This window comes from Gekko japonicus, unplaced genomic scaffold (assembly GCF_001447785.1).
Source record: "Gekko japonicus isolate JY-2015 unplaced genomic scaffold, Gekko_japonicus_V1.1 scaffold668, whole genome shotgun sequence".
Taxonomy (NCBI): Eukaryota; Metazoa; Chordata; class Lepidosauria; order Squamata; family Gekkonidae; genus Gekko; species Gekko japonicus.
Window position 1 is genome coordinate 307,906 of NW_015174861.1, and position 21,513 is coordinate 329,418.

General features: G+C 46.8%; 1 protein-coding gene across 1 annotated transcript in view; it reads right to left on the reverse strand.

Annotated features, from left to right (window-relative positions):
* Positions 1-10,214, reverse strand: part of RHBDL3 (rhomboid, veinlet-like 3 (Drosophila)) — a 199,056-nt gene extending 188,842 nt beyond the window's left edge. The window contains exons 1-2 of the mRNA XM_015424702.1: positions 10,179-10,214; positions 6,630-6,776 (exon numbers count right to left, since the gene is read on the reverse strand). Of these exons, the coding sequence (XP_015280188.1) occupies positions 6,630-6,776; positions 10,179-10,193 (162 nt within the window). The 5' untranslated portion in view covers positions 10,194-10,214. The remainder of the gene's footprint in view (positions 1-6,629; positions 6,777-10,178) is intronic.
* Positions 10,215-21,513: the final 11,299 nt, after the last annotated feature.

Genomic DNA, 21,513 nt, shown 5'->3' on the forward strand with positions numbered 1-21,513 from the left:
TGGTTGCCAGGAGGGACCTGGCAACCCTAGTGCAACCACAAAATGGCTGCTGCAGGAAGCAGAGTCAGCAACAAAACGTCATGGAGTGAGCTCATGCCTAACTGTAATAGCAACTCTTCAACATCTCAGGCAGAAACTCTGCTTTGGGATGCCTCTTAAAATGAACATATTGTTTAAAAACATTTTCTTGCATGCACATAGCTTATCTTTAGTCAGGCAGTGAAGATCCTCATGCTGCTTTTGCAGCTGCTGCCAAAAGAGTGTTTTCTTTTTAAATCTGCACAGCCAATCAGATTTCCAGTGATCAATCAGAAACCTTGCTGGGCAGAAAGCCTACCTGGCCCCACCTACTTTCTAAAAAACATCTGGCAGCTGCCAGTAAAGGTGTGGGCAGGCACCATGTTGGGGACCCCTACATCATGGCCTTCACAAAACCTCAATTCTCCATTCCCCCCTTCCTTATGACATACCACAATTAATAATGATGTGACAACAACAGAACAAGCATATTGACCTGGCAGTGTTAAGAGAGGCTTCACAGACACAACAGCTTTGTGAGGAACATCACTGTGATCCCATTTGACAGATGGGAAACTGAGGATAAGAGAGCACAGCTTGGGCAGGCTCATCCAAGGGCATTCATCAATTTAAAAAGCAGGTCTCCAGCATTCAAGTCCACCAGACCACACTGTCCATCTATTGCTCCTAGGTAATAAAACTGTATAGAGCTGCGGTGGCTCAAGTGGTTAATATGCTGAACTGCAAGGCTGTGGAAGGTCAGTAGTTCAGCAGTTCGAGACCCAAGTGTGCTGCATGACGGAGTGAGCTCCCATCTCTAGTTCCATCTCCTGCCAACCTAGCAGTTCGAAAGCAAGGGATTGCAAGTAGATAAATAGGTACCACTTCAGTGGGAAGGTAACAGCGTTCCGTGCACCTTGGTGTTTAGTCATGCCGGCCACATGACCACGGAAACGTCTTTGGACAGTGCTGGCTCTTTGGCTTTGAAACAGAGATGAGCACTGCAACTCTAGAGTCGGATTTGACTGGCTTTCGAGCAAGGGAACCTTTACCTTTAATAAAACTGTAAACAAGAATCCATACATAATCGCTTTGGGCTAGTTCACATCTTAGTCATCATGCTGGGAGGGGCACACGGGCAAGCTTAAGCAACCCCCAATCACACATATATAAATAGAGTGTACACCTTGTTCACATGATTCCCTGGCCACAAAAACACAGAAGGTTTATGCAGGCATGGTGTTTACACATAAGGAATGTATGCACGTGTATGCCCAAGAGTGTATAACACATGCAGAGTGTTGGTTCTTACCTTGAAAGTCCTTTATGGCCTGATATCTACATACTTAAAGGATCACCTCTCCTGGTATAACCCCCTGTGCCATCTTTGCTTCGCTCAGCAGAAACAGCTTGCTGTGCCCTCACTTAGACAGATCTGTACGTCGGACACAAGGGCATGATGATTTTCATCTGCTGCTCCCCTCCTCTGAAACAGTCTGCCAGGGCAGGAGTGGAAATCTGCCTCACTGCTCTCTTTTTGAGGATATATAAAACTTTTGTGTTTGAAGACTTTTTGGGCCCTATAAGGCTGCCAGCCTTACAATTTGCACAGTTTACCTACAGTTGATTTACACTGATCTATTTTAAAATCATATTGTAACCTGCCCTATACTTACGGAAGATGTAAGATATGCATTTTAAAAGAGATGAGCTGCTGAGCCACCTCTCACCCCTATGTGAGTCCTTTTATAAAAAGGACTCTAGCATTGGAATAGATCTCCTGATTTGCCTGGTCCTCCAATGTGTTGCTGTTTTGCATACATACCTGGGGCTGGATCCAAACAGCTTTTCCACTCAATGTTGCCCAATTCCCCTCCTTACTATAGCCCCCAACCCATATGGCTTTCGTACGTGCCAACCTAATGATCCCAAGGATAACTATTTTCTTCTTTCCTTCTTCATCAGCAGGAGAGCTGGTTGGATCCAACCCATGAATGCTGGAGATGTCAGAGGAAAGATAATAAAAAGGCCCAGGTTGAAAAGAGGAGAGGCATAAAGATAAGACTTGCATCAGCTTTTTGACAGAACAGTGCTTTGCCTGTTCAAGATAACCTCCCGGTACAGAAGGGCATCTATTGCCATCATCAAGCCACCAAATTTCAATATGCACAGAAGACACAATTCAGCAAACTATCTGAAGAAACTTTAACTGAGCTGGCTTCGGCTGGGAGAGCGGGGTAAAAATCTGAAGAATAATAAATAAATAACATGGCTTAAGAATTAACTCCCTGGAATCCTACAGAAACAAACAAATTCTTGCCTGAATGAATATTCATTTGTATAAAAACTCCCAGTTGTCATTGTAAAGCTGGCCAGAGCCTTGGAGTTAATGTTCAGTCCCGGCTTTGTTTCGTGGCATTCCAGATAATGCTCCCTTCCTATCTGCTAAACTTCTGGCTGAAAAGCCTTTCCTCTGCAACTTTAAAGACTATTTTTGTTTCTTACCATGGCTGCTCTCCCACAAGTCACTGCTTGACAAGCAATGGTACTTTAAGTCTTCAAATTAAAATCCAGAAAAATGGTGGGGTGAATATCACAGAAGCACTCTCATAAACATCGTATGCCTGGACTTAAGCAGGCATGCCTTTGTCTTCCTTAGAATGCCTGTGCCTTCTCACTCTACGGCACTGACATACACTTGGATAACCCTCCAGAAACACAATTAACACATTTAAAATAATTATCGAGAGTTATGCAAGCAGTTGAGCCAGAAAGCAGACATGCAATCAAGCCGTCAAGCCAGTCCATAAGCAAGCAGAGACAAGCAGCTTGACAGCCGCTCAATCGAAGGCATCAGACCAAAGTCATAAGCTTCCCAGGACTGAACCCTAACTGGCCCTTTGTACCACCTGTTCTACACTGAGCTTGCAGCTGCAATACCACTTAGAGCCAGTTTGGTGTAGTGGTTAAGTGTGCGGACTCTAATCTGGGAGAACTGGGTTTGATTCCCCACTCCTCCACTTGCACCTGCTGATGTGACCTTGGGGCAGTCACAAGCTCTGGCACAGCTGTTCCTGAAAGAACAGTTTGCGTCAGTTCTCTTGGCCCCACCCACCTCACAGGGTGTCTGTTGTGGGGAGGGGAAGGGAAAGGAGTTTGTAAACCGCTCTGAGACTCCGAGTGAAGGGCGGGGTATAAATCCAATCTCTGCTTCTTCTTCTTCCCAACAGTAGTGGCGCCAGTGCTGCAGACAGGAAGCAACCACCCCTTTCTCTGCAGAGCCACCACAGTGGAACAGGGAGTAAAATGCCCGGATCTTACTATTAGCATCCTGGCTTCATGACTCCAGATTTCATATTTTACACATTTCCACCCTGCCTGATCTCCTTGGACTCATGGCAGAAATGTCATATAGTAAGCCAGGAAACACCTGATTTTATGCTGAGTTACCAATGAAATCAGAATTTGCTAGTCATCTGAGATGTCTGACACACCATGTACAAAATATTATCTTTTGGTTGGCTACTGAGAATCAGAACAGATGCAAACTACTGAGGGGAAATATGAACATGCTCCAGTTTTGCATGCAGCATGCCCCATGATCAATTCCCAACACTTCCAATTTAGAAGGATCTCAGGCAGCAGGACTGAGGGGGAAAAAATTCTCTCTGGCTGAGATCTTGGACAGCCACTGCCACTTGGAGGAAATAACAAATGTGTTGGAGGGACCAGCAGGCTAACCCAGTGCACATGTTTTTCCCAGGGATGTATGTTCTGAAGTTCCCACATGTACACGAGCCTGGTCCGGATTAGAACCACAGCACATGGGGAAAGGAGATTTAGTTCTTCCCCCTGCACCATCTGACTGACCTGAAACGGCTCCGGGGGGGAGGGGAGATGCACAGTTGTGGAAATGCAATGTGTAGCTCATTGGCAGATGTGCAGCCCCCAAGGGGGCAAAGCACCCCTTCAGGGTTGCTTCAGGTCAGGAAAACAATGCAGGGGGGGGATCCAAATCAGGGCTCAGCATTACCTGGGAAACACAGAACTTCAAAACACACCTTTCCACAGGGGGGGAAACATAACACATAGTCCAGCCTCAGTTTAGGATTAGAAAGAAGCTGCTATAAAAAATTATGGCCAGAGTCCTAAGCAGCTTTTCCAGTAACGCATCACTCACTGGACACACGGAAGTTTATTTTTCATGCACCACAAATAATTCCTTGGCTTTGTAGCCTCAGCTAGATTTGTGGTTGTACATCCAACAACGCAAGTGGAAGTGCTACCTATGAACCAAGAATTCATTGTTCTGCAGTATTAGTGTTTGTACAATAAATACCACTCACCCAAGTGATTCCTCTAGTGCAACAGGGCAACAAAACTCTTAACTAAAATATTCCAGATGTGCTACATAGGTTCCAAGCCCGTAACCCCAACACTCTTCCCCATAATTCCAGATATGGGCTAGTGATGGGTATTGAGTAAAAAAAAATGTTCTGCTCGTGTTCAAACACACTCTCTTCATTATTATTCTTCCTTCACAAGCCCTGATACAGACTAAGCCCTTTGATAAAACCATTATTATGTGAATTGGTCTTTAGGGTCCCTTCGAACTACTGAACTGTCACTGGATTGTACCCATTAAATGCTTGTGGAAAAGGAAGGAAGATGCTGAGCTAGGCTGAATAGCTGCTAACCTGTCACTGTGGCTGAGCATTTAACTGCTGCCTTATCTGCAGACATGAGCCAACGATAATGCCATCTTCATGCCTTGAAAAGTTTCCTCTGCTGATTTCTTCAAATCAAGCTGTAGTTCAGAAGCACAGCAACAGCCGTGGCCATTTATTTTCTGGTTTGCCAGCAAATCTAACTGCTGAGAACTCTGTAGAATCAAGCTGCCAGTACCCTAATCTACACTGGCTGTAGCAGCTTAAAGGGCAAGCACTTACTTTTAACTGCTTTACAGCAGAAGGGAGACATACCCACTCTTACTGGCACAACAAGGAGTTAAAAAAAAGCAAGACTAGGCTAGACATTTGGGGAGCTATAATTATGGAAGTTTAAAAGCCTGTTTGCTTCTGAAATATTGGTTCCGGTCTCTTGTGTAATATTAAATGTGGCTTCTCTCCTCTAATTACATGTATTGTTAAACACAGCTTTCCCAGGTAATAATGCTAGGTTTATTATTTCTCTCCGGGAAAGAAATCCAGCAAGACAATTACATTTAAAATAATAAGGATGGGTCAGAGCTGTGAGGAATCTGATACTTTCCCTTGCGGTTTTGTATAAGTCTCCCTTCCCCAACACTACATTCCTGGTAAGCTTAGATCCTTGGTCTCTGTGTGGATGTGCAGCACACAAGGCAAAACAAACAGCTTACAATCCAAGCAAATAACCAGGCTGGCAGGATCAGCAAGGATGCAGATCAGGCACCTACAGGCTGCTCCAGTGGCACCATTCAAGAAGGGGCCAGCATTGTCCTTCCAGGTCCCCTCACAGAATGGATCCCCTCCCACCCCAAGCAGTTCACAGGTTTCTCCTCACCTGGTCTCAGCATAGGTAGTCCTAGGTCAGGCCTAGTTCTCTGCATGGCGAATAGCTGGACTCCAGCCTTGCTCCCATAGTTCCTTCTTTTCTCAAGCACTGTCACTTGCTATTTCTGTCTTTTTACTTACCTGCTTCCCCTTTGCCATCTGCCAACTCATCTGTCCACTTATTTGACCTTCTGCTAGTATCCTCACCCCAGTTTCCCCCCCCCACCTCCTCAAACAGGGACAAACCAAATGTGGGCTGTATGGTGTCTGGAACCCCTACAGACTTGAGAATTAAGGGTTGCATTGGTATTGTCTTTTAAGTCACTGGAGGCTTTCAACACAGAACTCCCAGAGCACATCTGTTTTGGGCCATAGACTCCTCCGCTTGCAAACAGTTCTGCTACTGGATTATTGCTTCTGTGGATCTGCCCCAGGCCCCAATCAGAGTCTTACTTCTACCTCCCCACTGTGTGCTTGTATTCCTATAGTCCAGCGCTGACACCAATCCACAACAGAGATTACCACTGAGGGTGAATGGGGGCCCCTGTAGAAAGGTGTACAGAGGCCCTCACCACACTTGCTTTGGGCAGAAGGCTTCCCACCCCACAAGAGGAAACCGCCTCGCACTGCCACATGATGCAGCCTTAGCAGTAAATCCTGCCACAGATTTCCTCCTGACTCCCCACAAGAGAACTCTGTATATTCTTATAACCCCCTCTGAGGAGCAGCAGTGTGCCTCAAAATACCAGTGGAGAAATACAGCCAAGACAGGCTGCTGCCTTTGTGGGTTTCCCAGAGGCACCTGGCTGACCACTTTTGGAAACTGGATGGTCTAATCCAGCAAGGCTTTCCTCGTGTTCCTGTGACCCAGACTGTCACGTTTCCCACTCACTGTGTAAATACGCACACATCACTAATCATATGTACTGCCATGTGTGGAAGCAAGAAGAAGTTTCGCCAAAGGTCACATTGACTAGATAGTTACCAAAGGGAGAAGAGGACTAGCTACTTTCTACTGCAACATGCGGCTTGACTCACTTGCCTGAGCCACCTACAGCTACTTGCTTCTGCACATACCTTTCTGGTGTGCTTCTGCCCTCTGCTTGTGTCACACTGTGTTCTGGACAGCAAAGGTTGTTCTGTGGGGGCTTGGTGTGTTGACGGCCTTGCCATTGGGCAGCAGGTTGGAGTAGATGAACTTTGGTTCCTTCCAACTCTATGGTTCTATAAAGCAGGAAGTAACGGGATGCATGGATAGGAAGCAGGCAAGAAACAACAAGCGGATTTTCTACCCATTCTTTGGCACCATGCCACTAACTAATTCCATCACTAACAGAACACATCAGCAATTTTTTTAAGGACCCAGCCAAGCAACCCAATACACCCAAGCCAAGGTATGGGTCATAGGACCAGATTCCTGTTCACCCAAGGTGTGGAAAGTCTCCCAGAAAAAAACTCCTTGGGCTTTGTTGGTCATACTACTGCTAAAGCTTTGGCGCTAAACTAGGAAACAGACAACACAGAACATCACCATGCAAACTAGCCACTAGCGACCTGGTGACAGCCAAGAGCTCCACTTACCACCATCCAGATGGCAAAGGGCACCTTGGTCTTGGAACTCAGCGTCACATCAGTATGGACCACAAAAGATTCAGGGATAAGAGGCGGAGAGATATGAGGAAGGACAATTGTCTTTCCCTCAGAGTTGGAGAGGTTTTTAGAAAATCCAGGAGGAAACGTGTCTGATGTCAGGGTACGACAACTGATTTTGTGCCACATCTCCACCACGAAAGCTCTAATATTTGAGCTTGGCAAACCCGAGAAACCTCAGGGCACAACTAGACTCTACACATTTAAGCCAGTTTCAAGCCTACAAAATCAGCTGTGGCTCCCAACAAAAGAAACATGGGGACTGTAGCTCTGTGAAATGGCCACGGACCATCTGGGATCAGGTCCTCTGCTGTGGAACCTCTGTATGTGTTGCAAAGGATTCTGGGAGTATTTGAGGCTGTACAGTGAGCTTGCAGGGGTGTCCACCAGGCTCTTTGGGCCTCATCACAACCCCAAAGGAACTGAGATGGCACCTTCCAATTTGCCCCCTCCCCGCAATGGCTGCACACTGGAGTGTATCAGCAACAGTGGAAGAGCTGATCTTTCATAGAAGTCTGTCTGCCATCACCAATCTTGTCACTGAGGGGCTTCAGATGAGGATTCTGGGGGAGCTTAACAACACAGTTGGGGGGGGAAATATGAGATTTATATGCTCATTAGGTGCCTTCTAATCCCTCTAATTCTATTAAGAAGTTACTGAGAAATTGTAAGTTTTTGCTGCAAGCGCTGAAGCATTTATGAATCACGACACCCGATCTCTTAAGATGTTTGGCGAGACTTGGTGCCGTGAATAGTTGGGCTGCTTTTGCCTACATTAGAAGTCCGGCAGGCGGCATACCCAGGGAATCGCTCCTAGTCCTAAACAGGCTTTTTGCTGAAAAAGCGCTTCGCCGGCAGAAGCACACCATCTTCCAGTCCCAGGCACTTGTTGGCATTTAGTTATTAATCTCACCAGTAGCTACGGGTTAAGAAGGACACACACAAGCATCCCTAAATCTTCCCCCCAAAGCAGACGGATGGGGCTGAAGTATTCCTCCAGAAAGAGATGCTATGCTGGGTTAACTAATAAGGTTCACTGTTTAAGCATCTTTAGGAGATTAAGGCTTACCAGAAAAGTTAGGCTGCTTAGCAGGCTGCGGGCTCACTTTTAAAGCAGTGTGTACACACTTATTGAAAAGGAAAGTACATTTGGTTACATCCCAGAACAGGCGATGGGATTACCAGCCCCGGGACTCTGTTGCAAAACTGCCTGACAATAGTGGGGGAAAGCGGTAATGCCTTTGAAATCCCCCTGTCATTTGTTTTATTATCACAGAGATCACAACAGTGCCAGCAATTTAAAAATTACTGAAGGTTAAGCATGTGGGGAATGCCAGCCAGCCATACAAATACAAAAGAATTCTGCAGTGCTGACTGGGACAGTATTCTGGGGATGCAAAGGGTCTGGGAGATACCAGGAGTGCAGAACACTGAAATTTGGACTGTCCAAATTTAAGACCTGGTTACTGCAGATTACATTGCGTCTTCCTGCTAAATCCCTCCCATGTGTCCAAAGACCGCATCCCAAAGAAGTGAGTGCTTAGACATAATTGTGGGTGGTAAGCTAGGGATCACTGCAGTAAATGGCAGCAAGTCATTTTTCTACAGCAGGAGGTAGTCAGCAATAGATGTGCTGTTGTCAACTACCTAGCACCTAAGTGGTAGCAAACATCCCCCCCCACATTCACTGTAGTACATCACATGAGCTGTTCTGCATTTCAATCAAATCCTTTGCCCCAAGGAGCCCAGGGGAATTATCTTTTTAAAAAATGATCTTCGTAATAATGGTAAGGTTGGCTAGACTCAGAAACTGCAACATTCACTGTAGTACATTTCATGAGCTGTTCTGCATTTCACTCAAATCCTTTGCTCCAAGGAGCCCAGGGGAATTATCTTTTTTTAAAAAATGATCTTTGTAATAACGGTAAGGTTGGCTAGACTCAGAAACTGCAACTGGCCCAAGGTCACCTAGGGAGCTTCATCACTGACCAAGCAGCTGTAAATGGGACCAGCACACCCCCATAATATTAGCCCTGGTAAGGTTCCTTCCCATTATTTTTCATTCCGTTTCTCAGTTTCCCACATAGGACATCAAGCAGTTCCTGCCCTGAGTGTGTGAATGCAGCCCAGTCAGTGGTGGGCTAGCCTCTGGTACCTTAGTGCTGACCACTTGTCTGAATGGGCTAGTCCCGAGAAAAACAGATCATTTAGTCTCTCTTTTTTTTTTAAATAGCTTGCTGAGCTGTCTCAGTTGGGGACAGATCTTCAATTTGGCTTTGGGAACATAAAATAATCCCGAGAATTTCGAGAAAAACAGATCTTAGTCTCTCTTTTTTAAAAATAGCTTGCTGAGCTGTCTCAGTTGGGAACAGGTCTTCAATTTGGCTTTGGGAACATAAAATATGTACAAACCAGGGAAGACTGATTAAGACGGGCAGCCCTGGAATAGCATCATCTATTACCATGGTGATTTTATCAGTGGTTAAACAGAGGAATAATTAAACTGGCAATAAAGTTGCAGTCCTCATTGCAGCTCCATAATTGTTTGTGCCACCTTGTGAACCCATTAAAAAACTTCTCTTGGGAATCCTTCAACTACAGTAAAACTCACTGAGGCTGACTTCCAAGTAAAGGCACACAGGATCTGAAGAAGTCAGCCCTGACTCACCAAAGCTCACCCCCTGCCACAAATGTTGCTAGTCGTTAAGGCTGCCACTGCACTCTTCCTCTTTCCTACCGCTACAGACAGATTAACCCAGCTACCCATCTTGATCTATCGAGATCGTCCCGCAGAGGGACGCCAAGGGCACCTCTAGGCATGAATACTTTTTCTTGGGACTTCCTCTTCCTATAAAGAATCCACTGCTCCCCCCCGCCCCCGCTTAATACTAAAGTTTATTTTTAAACAACTTTGATCCGATTAAAATCAACCAGGAAAGGAAGGGGGGGGGGAAAAAACCATCAAAGGCAACTCACGTCCTCCGTAGACATGGGCAAGACATCCTCTGTTTCCAGCACCTCGATCGCTTCTGCTTCAGAAGATGCGGCCACGGCAGGAGAAGGGTTGACACGAGTTTGCTCCGGCAGCCTGTCTCCCATGCTTGGAAGCCGACGCCTCGCCCGATCCCTCCCCCTCCCTCTCTCCTCTTAAGGATCCTCGGCAAAGGAAAACGCCACCTCGAAGGTGTTTGGCAAACTTTTGAAGCCGCCCCCCACAGCTTCGGTCATGACCCGGACAGGCGGGCGGAGAGAGGGAGGGAGGGCTGGCTCCCCCCTTAGGGGGAAGATCCCTCGTGGCCAAGAGGCAGTTCTCCCGCGGGCATGCTGCTGGCGACGGGACTCAGCTCCAGGCCAGTTCGCCCGACCCCGGAGCCAAACGACTCGGCCACAACTTGGCTTGCTCAGTCTCTGCCCCGCTGCGCGATCAGACCTCCGCGCTGCGCCGAAAAACGCATCGGGTCATGCAGCTGCCGCCGCCGCCTTAGTCCCGGTCGGAGCAGCGCCGCGCCAAGCCGGGGGACAGCTGCTCCGTGCAGCCCTGACGCTCATCATCCCGGCTGGCGTCTCTTCCTCCTTCGCCCGGGAGCCGGAGGGGCGCTTCCTCATGGAGCCGGCAGGGCGCCCCGGCTGGCCAGTTCTGCGGGATCAACCCGCCGCCGCGCTGTCATGGGCCGGGGAGGACGACGGAAAGAGGGGAAGCCGCCCCGACCGGGACCCTTCCGAAGACCTGCCAAGAGGATTGATTCCCCTTCCCCTCCAATCTAGGCGAGAGGCTGCAGCGGGAGGAAGGGAGGGAGGGAGCGGGTGGCGGGTCGGCGCCGCTGCAAAAGCGCAACTTCGGCGAGGCGAGAGCGCTCTGCCTCGCTGCCTGCCCTAGGCCATCGCGTCACGACGGAGTCCTGTTCCCTCTACGGTTGCAAGGAAACGGCGCACACCGCGGTGAGCCCAAAAAGAACAGCGCCGGCACGCACGCAAAAAAGGCGCCGGCAGTTCCCTTCTCGGGTGACCTTGCCAAGACAGTTGCAATCAAGCCTCCGGGGAGAGCCGGCCACTCGGGCGAAAGAGACCTCTTGTCCCTTCTCCCCGCCGCGCTAGGATGAGTCGCTACCCAGCCCGGAAGGCAAGTCAGCCGATCGCTGCAAACTCCACAGCGATGGCCTCGAGCCCCAGCGAAGAGAAGGGGCGAAAAAGCAAGACCGTTCCGGTGCTCCTTGGCGGCTACAGATCGCTTCGCACGTGGGTGCCCAGACGTCCAATGCAAGCCGGAGACCGGCAGCGGCGTTCGCTGCGCACTCACCGAGAGTCTTCGTGGATCTGAGCAGAGCTCTGCAAAGCAGCGGTGGGAAAGGGGAGATATGCTGCTGCCTGCAGGATCCAACGGGACGGGGCTGAGCGCAGCGTCGATCGCGCACTGGCTCACTCTCCCCTGCCCCCCTTCCCTCCGTGGAAAGAGAGATCTCGGGCAAAGAAGTTGATCACTCGTCAGCCGCGGATTCCCTCGGCGGTGCTCTTCTGGAGCCGGCGTGGGAGTCCCCTTCACTTTCGAGAAGGGGCGGAGTCTGGTTTAGCCTAAGCCCGCCCTCTTGTTTACATAGCGAGAAGTACGCGCCGCAGAGCGCACGTGGGTAATGCGCCAGCTGTGAAGCCTCCGAGGCGGATTAAGCTAGTCATTGGTTGCGAGGGCGAGGGGATTTCCTTGTCAAGAAGGGAGGTCCAGCCTGGAGCGGGATGGGATGGGGAACGGCAAGAACTGCAGGCGAGTGGAGGGAATTGCAACCCCCTAATCTTCCCGCAGTTGCTTGCAGCCACAATCGTTCTGCATTCATCTATAAAATATACAACTAGGATTGCCAACTGATGTGGGGGAAGGATCGGCCTGATCTGCTGTTTTATTTAGCAGCATCTTGACCTGCAGGAATCAGCAAAATTCCAGAGTTTGTAAATAAATTTAAAAATCACCTGCTTTACCCTGTGGGTGGTGCAGCAAAATGCTGGTTGAAAAACATGAGCCTGCAACTGTACGTTCATACCTACATAAATATAGAGAGATGTGGCTGGATCCCAACCTGGCATTCCAACTTAATGCAAAATTGGATAACCATTTTCCCCCAAATTCTTCAAAGCCCTGCATCCAGTAAACTGGGATGGGAGTGGCAGTGGAAATATCAGCAATCATTTCCACTCCATTTGCTGAGCACTGGGAAACAGATGCGGCAACTTCCAGTTTTTAAAAATTAAGCATTCAAGTTTTGTTCTGCTACTTAATATCATCATTTTCAGGGTAGTTTTAAAATCCTGCTGCATAGTAATTGCACTTCTTTTTCATATCTGTTGTTCGGGTCCATTTGACACTTGAATTATACATTTTATAAAAGAAGGCTTTTAATTAGCACATCTTCCCATCTTGGATTTGTGAATTAGCACATTCTCAAGTGTAATAAAAAGTTACTATGTGAAAGAATGGATTTAGTCCCCGTCCCCCCCAATTTGGGACTCTTTGAGCCAACTCTCAATGATGTTTGTTCGTTCATATATTTATACCTTGCTTTTCTCTTCGATGGGGACCCTGAGGATGCAAACCTAAGAACTCCTTTCTGTAGTAAGTTCCATTGACTAAAATGGGTCTTGCTTTTGGGTAGGATTACAATGTCATTCTCCCCCTCCTCCATGTTTATCTTCGCAACAACTATATGAGGTGCATTAGGCCGAGAGAGAGTGACCTTCCCTGGCAGAGTGAGGGTTCAGACCTGAGTCTCCCAGAACCGAACCCAACCCTCGAGTCATTTTACCATGCTGGCTCTGACCCTGATCTACTTAACCTCTTTACCTGACCATAGTTAATAAGAGCTGGCCTGTCAGATCAGACCAGGGCCCATTGAATCCAACATTACGTTTCCAGTGCTGTTTCTGCAAGGATGTTTTGTGTCTCCTTGGCTTCATTACGGCAGAGCTGTGGAGCATCTGACATGGTTTTGTCTTCTGTTCATCCTGTTTCTCTGCCATATCAAGCCCTGCTGCAGAGTTTTGTTGGTTGGGGGAGTTCTTTTTAAAAAAAATCAGTAATTGACTTATTACTGTACAGCTGCATTTTTATAATGGTCTAGTGCTAAAATCTGCTGGCTGCTAGCTTTTTATAAAAGGAAGTCTCTAACACATTTTCCTGTGGAGTTACTTAGAAAAAACTGTATTTTGTACATTTCACCTTATAGCTCCACAAGGAAAAGGGCCAGATAACTCCAAACCCCCCCCCCCCAAATTAAATCTGAGAACCAGCAGATTGTGGCATTAGGTCATAATAATGCTACAGGGATCTCTCAGTTACTGATTTTTGGAAAGTTTTCTAGTGTTCAGAACGTATGGCAGCCACAGGTAAGAAAAGTGCATGGAAAATTTCCGTGTGGATGTTCTGTTGACATTTGCAGCAGTTATGACAACTAGATTGTGAATCATCACAAAGAAGCAGCTCAGTTGTGCTCAACCTGATTCTTCCAGGAGCTGGCAAACAGGGCATGCAAGTAGTGGCCTTCCTCAGTCCTGGAATGCATAGCTATCATGGCCAGTAGCCAAGGATAGACCAACCTGCCATAAATTTGTCTGCTCCTTTTAAAAAGCCTTCTAAACCAACAATTTGCAAGATAGCACACATTGTCTGTGGCTGCATAAAATGCAGATTTTTTTTCTTTTGAAAAATCAATATGCTTTTGTTTTCCCATTTGTAGCATGCACTCCGTAGGGAGCACTCATGTCAAGGTGACAGAGCATTTTCCAAGCAATGCGCTCTTGTCTGTTTTGTATTTGGGAGAAATGTGATCATGCGTTCCAAGCCTTTACTATATGCAGTGTGGCCAAGGGCTACTTGTAAGTTTGTGACACTTGGAATGCTACCAGCTTTTCTGCTGGCATAAGAGGGAGGGGGCCAATCTTGTGTGATTTTCCTCAGTGCAGATTATTTGTTTTTGTCTGCAATGATCCCTAGCATAGTTTTCTGGGTCTTTTGTTTGAGAAACAGGTGGAGATGGTGACCAAATGAGCTGCCTTTCCACTCTATCTAGTATGGCAGTTATGAAGAGGCTGATGTAACTTTTTCCCCCTCTTTGCCATCAAGTCATTTGCCATTATGGTGACCCCGTGATGTTTTCAAGGCAGGAGATGCTCGGAGGTAAGTTGCCATTGCCTGCCTCTGTGTTGCAACCCTGGTATTCCTTGTTGGTCTCTCATCCAAATACTAACCAGGACTGACCCTGCTGAGCTTTTGAGATCTGATGAGATCAGGCTAGCCTGCGCTATCTGGGTCAGAGCCAGTGTTCCCTCTGAGCTGAGTTAGTGTGAGCTAGCTCACAGCTTTTTAGCCTCAGGCTCACAGATTTTTGTCTTAGCTCAGGAAGGATGGCTCCAGGGCAAACTAATTTATGCAGCGGCCAAATCGCTCGCTCACAACTTTAATGCCAGTAGCTCACCAAGTAGAATTTTTGCTCACAAGACTCCACAGCTTAGAAGGAACATTGCCCGACCTAGCTATCTACAGTGATCTATACTGTGGTAAAAAAACGCTGGGCTATTGTAATGGCCTCTGCATAGGGCCATTCTTGACAACTCAGAAAACTCAACTGGTCCCAAATACCGCTTCTTGCTTATGATCAGGAACAAGCTATTAATAATGCATTGTAAGAAGTCTGTGCTGATGGTCTGCCTTCTTCCGAGTTCAGTTCAAGGTGCCAATTCTTACCTGTAAAACCCTGCATAACTGAAGGTCCAACTCTCCCAAACACCAAACCTATGAAGGGAGCACTTTCATTCCAAGGGCCATTGTTGTTTGTCACTCTGTCCCCTTTGCTCAGGTTGGTTGGTGAAATCCACCACAGCTTGTTGTAGAGCTTTTTCAGCGGTGCCCTGATGATTTTTAGAAAGTTGTGAAAAGCAACATTGTTTTTATCAAAGGCATTTGTATGTCTTTCTGTTTATTAGAAATCATGTCAGTAGAACTTTAGCTGTGGTTATTGATTTGTTTTTAGGTATCGCTGTTGGCTGACTTTGCAGAGGAAGGCCATGGCAAGCCACCTCTGCTTCTCACTCAGCTTGAAAATCCTGTGGGGTTGCCATAAATCAGCTGCAGCTTGACAGCACTTTACACACACATAACGGTGAGCCACTCCAACCGAGGAAGCAGGTCATTGGTACAAAAGCCTTCCAACTTGCCTATCCAAGACCAGTGTTGCTCCCTCACAAGTACAGATCGCAGGGGCAACAGAGTGTCCACAGTGTACTTTCCCCTGCACTATTTTTGCTTCGGCTGCCCATGGCTACCATTTTTTTTTTTAAAAAACAGCAGTTGCTAATCTCTATAGCACAAGGACATGATCATGATCTATTTCCACTGGCTAATACCTCATCTGTATTCCCAGCTTTTATTTTTTAAAAATAACACCTCATATCTCTGCAGCAAACAGGGCTAGAGCCTTACTTTTAAAAAATGTTGGAATCTGGAGGAACAACTAGATTGTGGCAATAGGTTGCTATAATGTTATTGCACTATGACAATCTAAAAAAGGTAAAGGTTCCCTTGCTCGAAAGCCAGTCAAATCCGACTCTAGGGTTGCGGTGCTCATCTCCGTTTCAAAGCCGAAGAGCCAGCGCTGTCCGAAGATCTTTCCGTGGTCATGTGGCCGGCATGACTAAACACCAAGGCGCACGGAACGCTGTTTCCTTCCCACTGAAGTGGTATCTATTTATCTACTTGCAATTTCTTGCTTTCGAACTGCTAGGTTGGCAGTAGCTGGAACTAGAGACGGGAGCTCACTCCGTCATGCGGCAACTCGGGTCTTGAACTGCTGAACTACCAACCTTCCACAGCCCGCAAATTTAAAAAATCCAGAGGAAACCCCCTGGTGGCATGGGTGGGGAAAAACTGTGGCTGTAGGGAGCTGAGACAAGGAAAATGTTAGTGATCTGGGGAGGGCATTCAAAAACATGCATCATCTCCATTCACACAGCAAATAAAGGTACTTTAATTGTGATCTTTCAAAAAAAGATTGTATTAGACCAGGTTTAGAAAGATAATAACAAAGAGGGGGGAAACCCAGAAAGTAGATGATTAGGGATAGGGAAAGATGGGTGGATGCTTCAGAAAAACTTGTTCCAGTTTGATGTGGAAGCAATCCATGTTTCTTGGCATACAAGCATCATCTCATCCAATTTCCCCACCTTTAGCACAGTCTGAAGAAATGCACTATTCAATCAACGTACGTGTATTTAAGAGGAAAAAAATCCTTTCAGCTGGGCAAGTCACCTTTTCTTTTTGAAACCTGAAAATAATGAAAAGTTATTTAACCGAACAATGGGCTTGTTTATGCTGTGGTTACCTGGGGGGGGGGCAGACTGCCTGTAAGAGTTGCGCGCTAGGCAGAAATCGAATGGATGCACAGTTCTTCAACTTGGAGAAGTGGTGACAGGGCTTAGGAGTCAGAAGAAAAGGTGGCAACCAACGTTCACACACTATGTAGCCCAAGCCCCACCATATTCTGGGCTGATGGAGGATTTGCATGTGGCTGCCTTTTGTACTCAGCTTCATAGACTAACCTTTGTACTGTTGGTTGATAATCTGATAATTAATGTGTGTACATACACAGACACACACACAAAACCTCTTCTTAGGAGATAAGAGTATGGCTGAAAAAATAACCTCCCACCGATTATCACTCTTGCCAATTGAAACTTTCCAATCAACAACCTGGTTATTTAACAAAAAAGAAAACAAAAAACCCTTCAACACTGATCAGCTTCTTGGGCATCTAAGGGAAAAACAACACTGTGATAATTCGGGGTTTGTTACCAGAACACTAAAAGCTTTTAAAACCTCTTAACTTGGGCTGCCTTTGTTTTCTTCCCATGCACACCCCGACAACTCAGCCTTGTAAAGCAGTAATTGTAAAACAATTAAGAATGTGGAATTGCAGATTGCTGGTGGGACTATGAAATGAGTAGGTAGATGATGCATGGAGAATATAAACTAAAACTTGCTCTCCTCTTTACATTCTTTTAAGTATGCACCATTTATTCTTATTCCAGGGTGAGTATAGATTTCAGTCTAATCCAGTAATTTGAAAGGTCAGTTAATGAATATGCAGCAACGGGCACAAAGGGAGGGAGACTACCAACATCTGTCCAGTAAATAATACAGCAGCACCCAGAGTTACCAAATCCAGATGGGAAATGCTGATTTCCGAGACTGGAGCGGGAGTTGTTAATACAATTTGGGGGCCTCGAGAGGAATCTCTGGAGAAATAAACAATCAAGGTGTTCCCCCTCCATAGTGCAATGAAGAAACAGTGCAGTACCTTTGGGCCTAGAGAAGTTTCCTACTCCCCTCGCCCTGAACCTCAGAAATCTAACGTTGTGTTGTCATCTTGAATGCTGCAGTTCAGGGTGAGGGTAGCAGGGAACTCCTTCTCTGGCCCTGAACCTGAGTGGTACAGGAATCTCTTGCATATAGCTCCAAAAGGAAGAGTTGGGAGAGGGATGGAAACTGTCAAGTATCCCCTCAATTCCAGGATTCTATAACCCATTAGGGGCTCTGCCTCCTTGGTAGCTCAGAGATTCCTGGAGGCATACATTGGGGTGATAGAGTTGGAAGTTAAAGTTGGGGGGGAGGATAAGCCTCATGGCGCACAGACCCAAGGGATGCTAGGCCAGTGGCCAGCATCCCTGAGAGCTTTAGAAGTGGGGGACTTCCGGTTTATGGTGACACGCTGGTGGACGCATCTCCCGGACTTCCCGGGGATGTGATCTGCACACCAGCGGAAAAGGGGGGGCGATGGGTCGCTACCGCCCTGGACCCTTGGCAAAAGGCTCCTAGCCATGGGGCTTTTGAGGGGTGACCTCTTCACCAGCGCGATGCTGGGGAATTGAAGCGCTCCTCCGCCCCGACGGTCCTGCTGCTGAGTGTCCGTATGGATCTAGAGCTGCTGACTGGGACAAGCGTCAGAGATTGAGTGTTTTGAACGTGTGCCGAGCAAGGTCATATGACCAACAATGAACAGTGAGTTGGGTTAAAGTGAATACGAGAATTTTTTTTTAAAAGCTACCCCCTGAGAATGGCGAAAAAAGCGAACGGGGGAGGGGCCATGCGCATGAACTAAACAATGAAATACTAAGGGGGGAGTGGAAGAAAAAGTGTTGAAATCTGTTTTGAGAGACTTACCAGAGCACGGCTAAGTGTCTGGGCGTATTTCAGAGACTTTAGCAAGTTTTCATAAAAGTAAACAATCCATAAAGATGGCGGGGAAGAGGGCAGAGAAAGACAAACCAGCAAAAGTGAAACCAGCCGGGATCTTGAGCCCTTGACTGGAAGAGGTCACCGAGTTCTCCAAAATGTTGGCAGATTCCTTGCGCCATCTGCTGGACCAGATGACTAACATCAAACAACAGCTGACGACTCTAAACCAAAATCTTGCAACTCAGCAGCTCCAACTGACTGAGAATTTAAAAATAACAGAGCAAACGGCTGAGAAGGTGAAGGAAATGGACGCCAACATGAAAAAAGTAAAGAAAAAGGTGTAAAAGCTGGAAAAGAAACAAGCTTCGGAAGAATCGCAACTTTTACAGGTGCAAATGGAGAAAGCAAATTTGGTCCTACAATTTCAAGGGATCCCAGAATTAAAAGGTGAGAATCTAAAGCAACTCTTGAGTGAAGCATTAGCCCCAGTTACAGATTTGAAAGTGGAGTATCTTGCAAGCGAAATGGATGTAGTCTATAGGTCCTATTCCGTGTACATCAAAAATAATAATCTGCCTGGGGAAATAGTGGCCAGATTCTCAAAGCGACATGTGAGGGATTCTATCCTGAAAGCAACTATGGGAACACCCTTGAAAATCGGAAGCAATACCATCAGGATTCTAAAAGACATTCCATTTGAAATAAGGCAAAATCTCTGGCTTTTTTAAAAAAAACGTTCGCTTTATAGCGCTATAATGCAACAGCACTATATCAACCCCATTGGAATGCCTGGTGTTTTGTTATAGTGCTATAGCGCTATAGCGCTCTAAAGCGAATGTTCAAAAAAAAAGCCAGAGATCGCCCACATGGACAAAAAACGGCGGGGGGAAAGCGGTGCAGTCTGAAATGGCAAACCGCTTCAGATCCAGCTCTTTACTGGAAGGTGAAAGCCATGTGTGAAATGGCAGCTCTATACCGGTTTACTCCATGACAGATCAAAAACGGCTTCAAAATGGGTTTAAAAGGGTAATGTGAAATTCCTCTTTGTCTACAGATAGTTAATTCCAGAAGGCATCATTTTCAAACTACACGATAAAAAAGAAAAGATTGACTCTGTCTCCAAAGCACGTGAGTTCCTGAGAGTGCAGCTGGGAGAGACAGCCGAGGTAGAGAAGGAAGAAGATGACAGCAAATCCAGTGGCGAATTGGACTCAGTGTCTTCTGACGAGGACTCTCTTTCCAATAAGGGGGCGGCTGCCCCCAAGCATACACATAAATTGAGGATTAGAAAAGATAAGACAAAATGAAGGCTGAACGACTCTGAATGGTGCCTTTAAACTTTAGTTTTATTATGGCATGCTCCGGGGGGTTCTCTTAAACAGTTAAAACATTGGATAAAAAGATAAAAAATTAGCATAACCGACTATGTTCAAAGTAATACTAGCAATTTAAGATTAACATTTATATAAGCTATTGTTATGATCTCCTATACTTGGGGTTTTAGTTAGTAGTGGTTTTCTTTCCTTTCTCCCTAGATGTAGTTACCCCTTCCCAGTTTTTCATTGTAGTTTGTAGTCTATTAAAAAATCCCCTCCGGGAGGCAGAAATGACATCATCCAGTGTGTGGTGTCACATCCTTCCCAATCCCCAGATGTGACTTAAATACATCAGGGACTGCCAGAGACCTTTCTGTCCCTGGCCCTTTCCCCCACCAGTCTGGGGAGTGAAGGCGGGAGGGCATGCCCACCAATCACAAGTGGGGATTAGATAGATTCATGGAGGATAGGTCAATCAATGGCTGCCAGCCATGGTGACTGAGGGGAACCTCCACATTCAGGAGCACTAATCCTCTGAATCCCAGAGCCAGGAGGCAACATCAGGGGAAGGCCTCTATGCCCTGTTGTTGGCCCTCTGAAGGAACTGTATGAGACAGGATGCTGGACTAGATGGACCATTGGTCTGATCACACAGGGCTCTTCTTATGTTCTTATGCCCTGATCCTAATTTCTCCTCCTAGGATACTGAAAGCTGTTAGCGGCTCAATCACAGCAAGTTTCTCTCCCCTCTCAATTTCGTATTTCTCCCTCTCTTTAATTGACTTGCAACTGTCCTCAGCATTCTGTGGCCCATACCACGTGCTCTTTAAACCATTTTCCCTTCCAATTTACGAAGTAATATTTTTCTGTATGCCTGAGAAGTCCCTCTGTCTGCAGAAACCCCTCCCTTGTCTGCGGATAGTGCTGGGTTCCCCTGCCTTACTAATGCCACGTATGCCCAGCAAAAAGCTGTGTTTGTGTGCAGTTGGATTTCAGTTGTAGCTTGTTGAGCTGTCTGAATGGCTGTCCAAGTCTGATGCTGCTTCAGGACTGCTAGAGCTGGAGCCACTGCACCCCAGTGGTAGGGAAGAGTCACTACAGGGGAAGGATTCAGCCACACGGCCAGGTGGCCACTGCCACCATCAAAGAAGGGGCGGGGGGGTATGCATAACAATCTAGTTAAATCAGCGGCAGGCTTCTGAGGCAATCACCTCACCTTGTGGGTAATCTTCCATGGAAGGGAAATGTTATTGGTGAAAACCTTCATGCTAAACCATGGCTAGGGATGCCAGCCTCCAGGTGGGACCTGGGGATCCCCTGGAATTACAGCTGATCTCCAGGCTACAGAGACCAGTCCCCCAGAAGAAAAGTAATGCTTTGGAGGGACTCTGTGACATTGTACTCCACTGGGGTTCCTGACCTCCCCAGACTCCATCTCCAAATCTCCAGGAGTTTCCCAACCTGGATCTGGCAACCCTTCAGGACCCCCCCCCAACCCCCGGCAGCCAGGGAGGACCTGGTAACCCTACCACATACTGGCATAAGTTTCAGACCAAAAGGAGAGAAAATAAAGACAATATATGAGAATACTAACTCCAGCAGTCAACAGCCTGCTCAGGGAATAGCACATTCCCTAATCTTATAATGTCTTAGTGCTGGTTTTTCACACACCAGAAGTGGAATAATCTCCATGCATACAATATCCCTGAATTTTTGTCTACGTGTGATGGGTCTTTTTGATCCATTACGTCAAAGGATCCCCAATCTCACTGAGCCTTTTGGA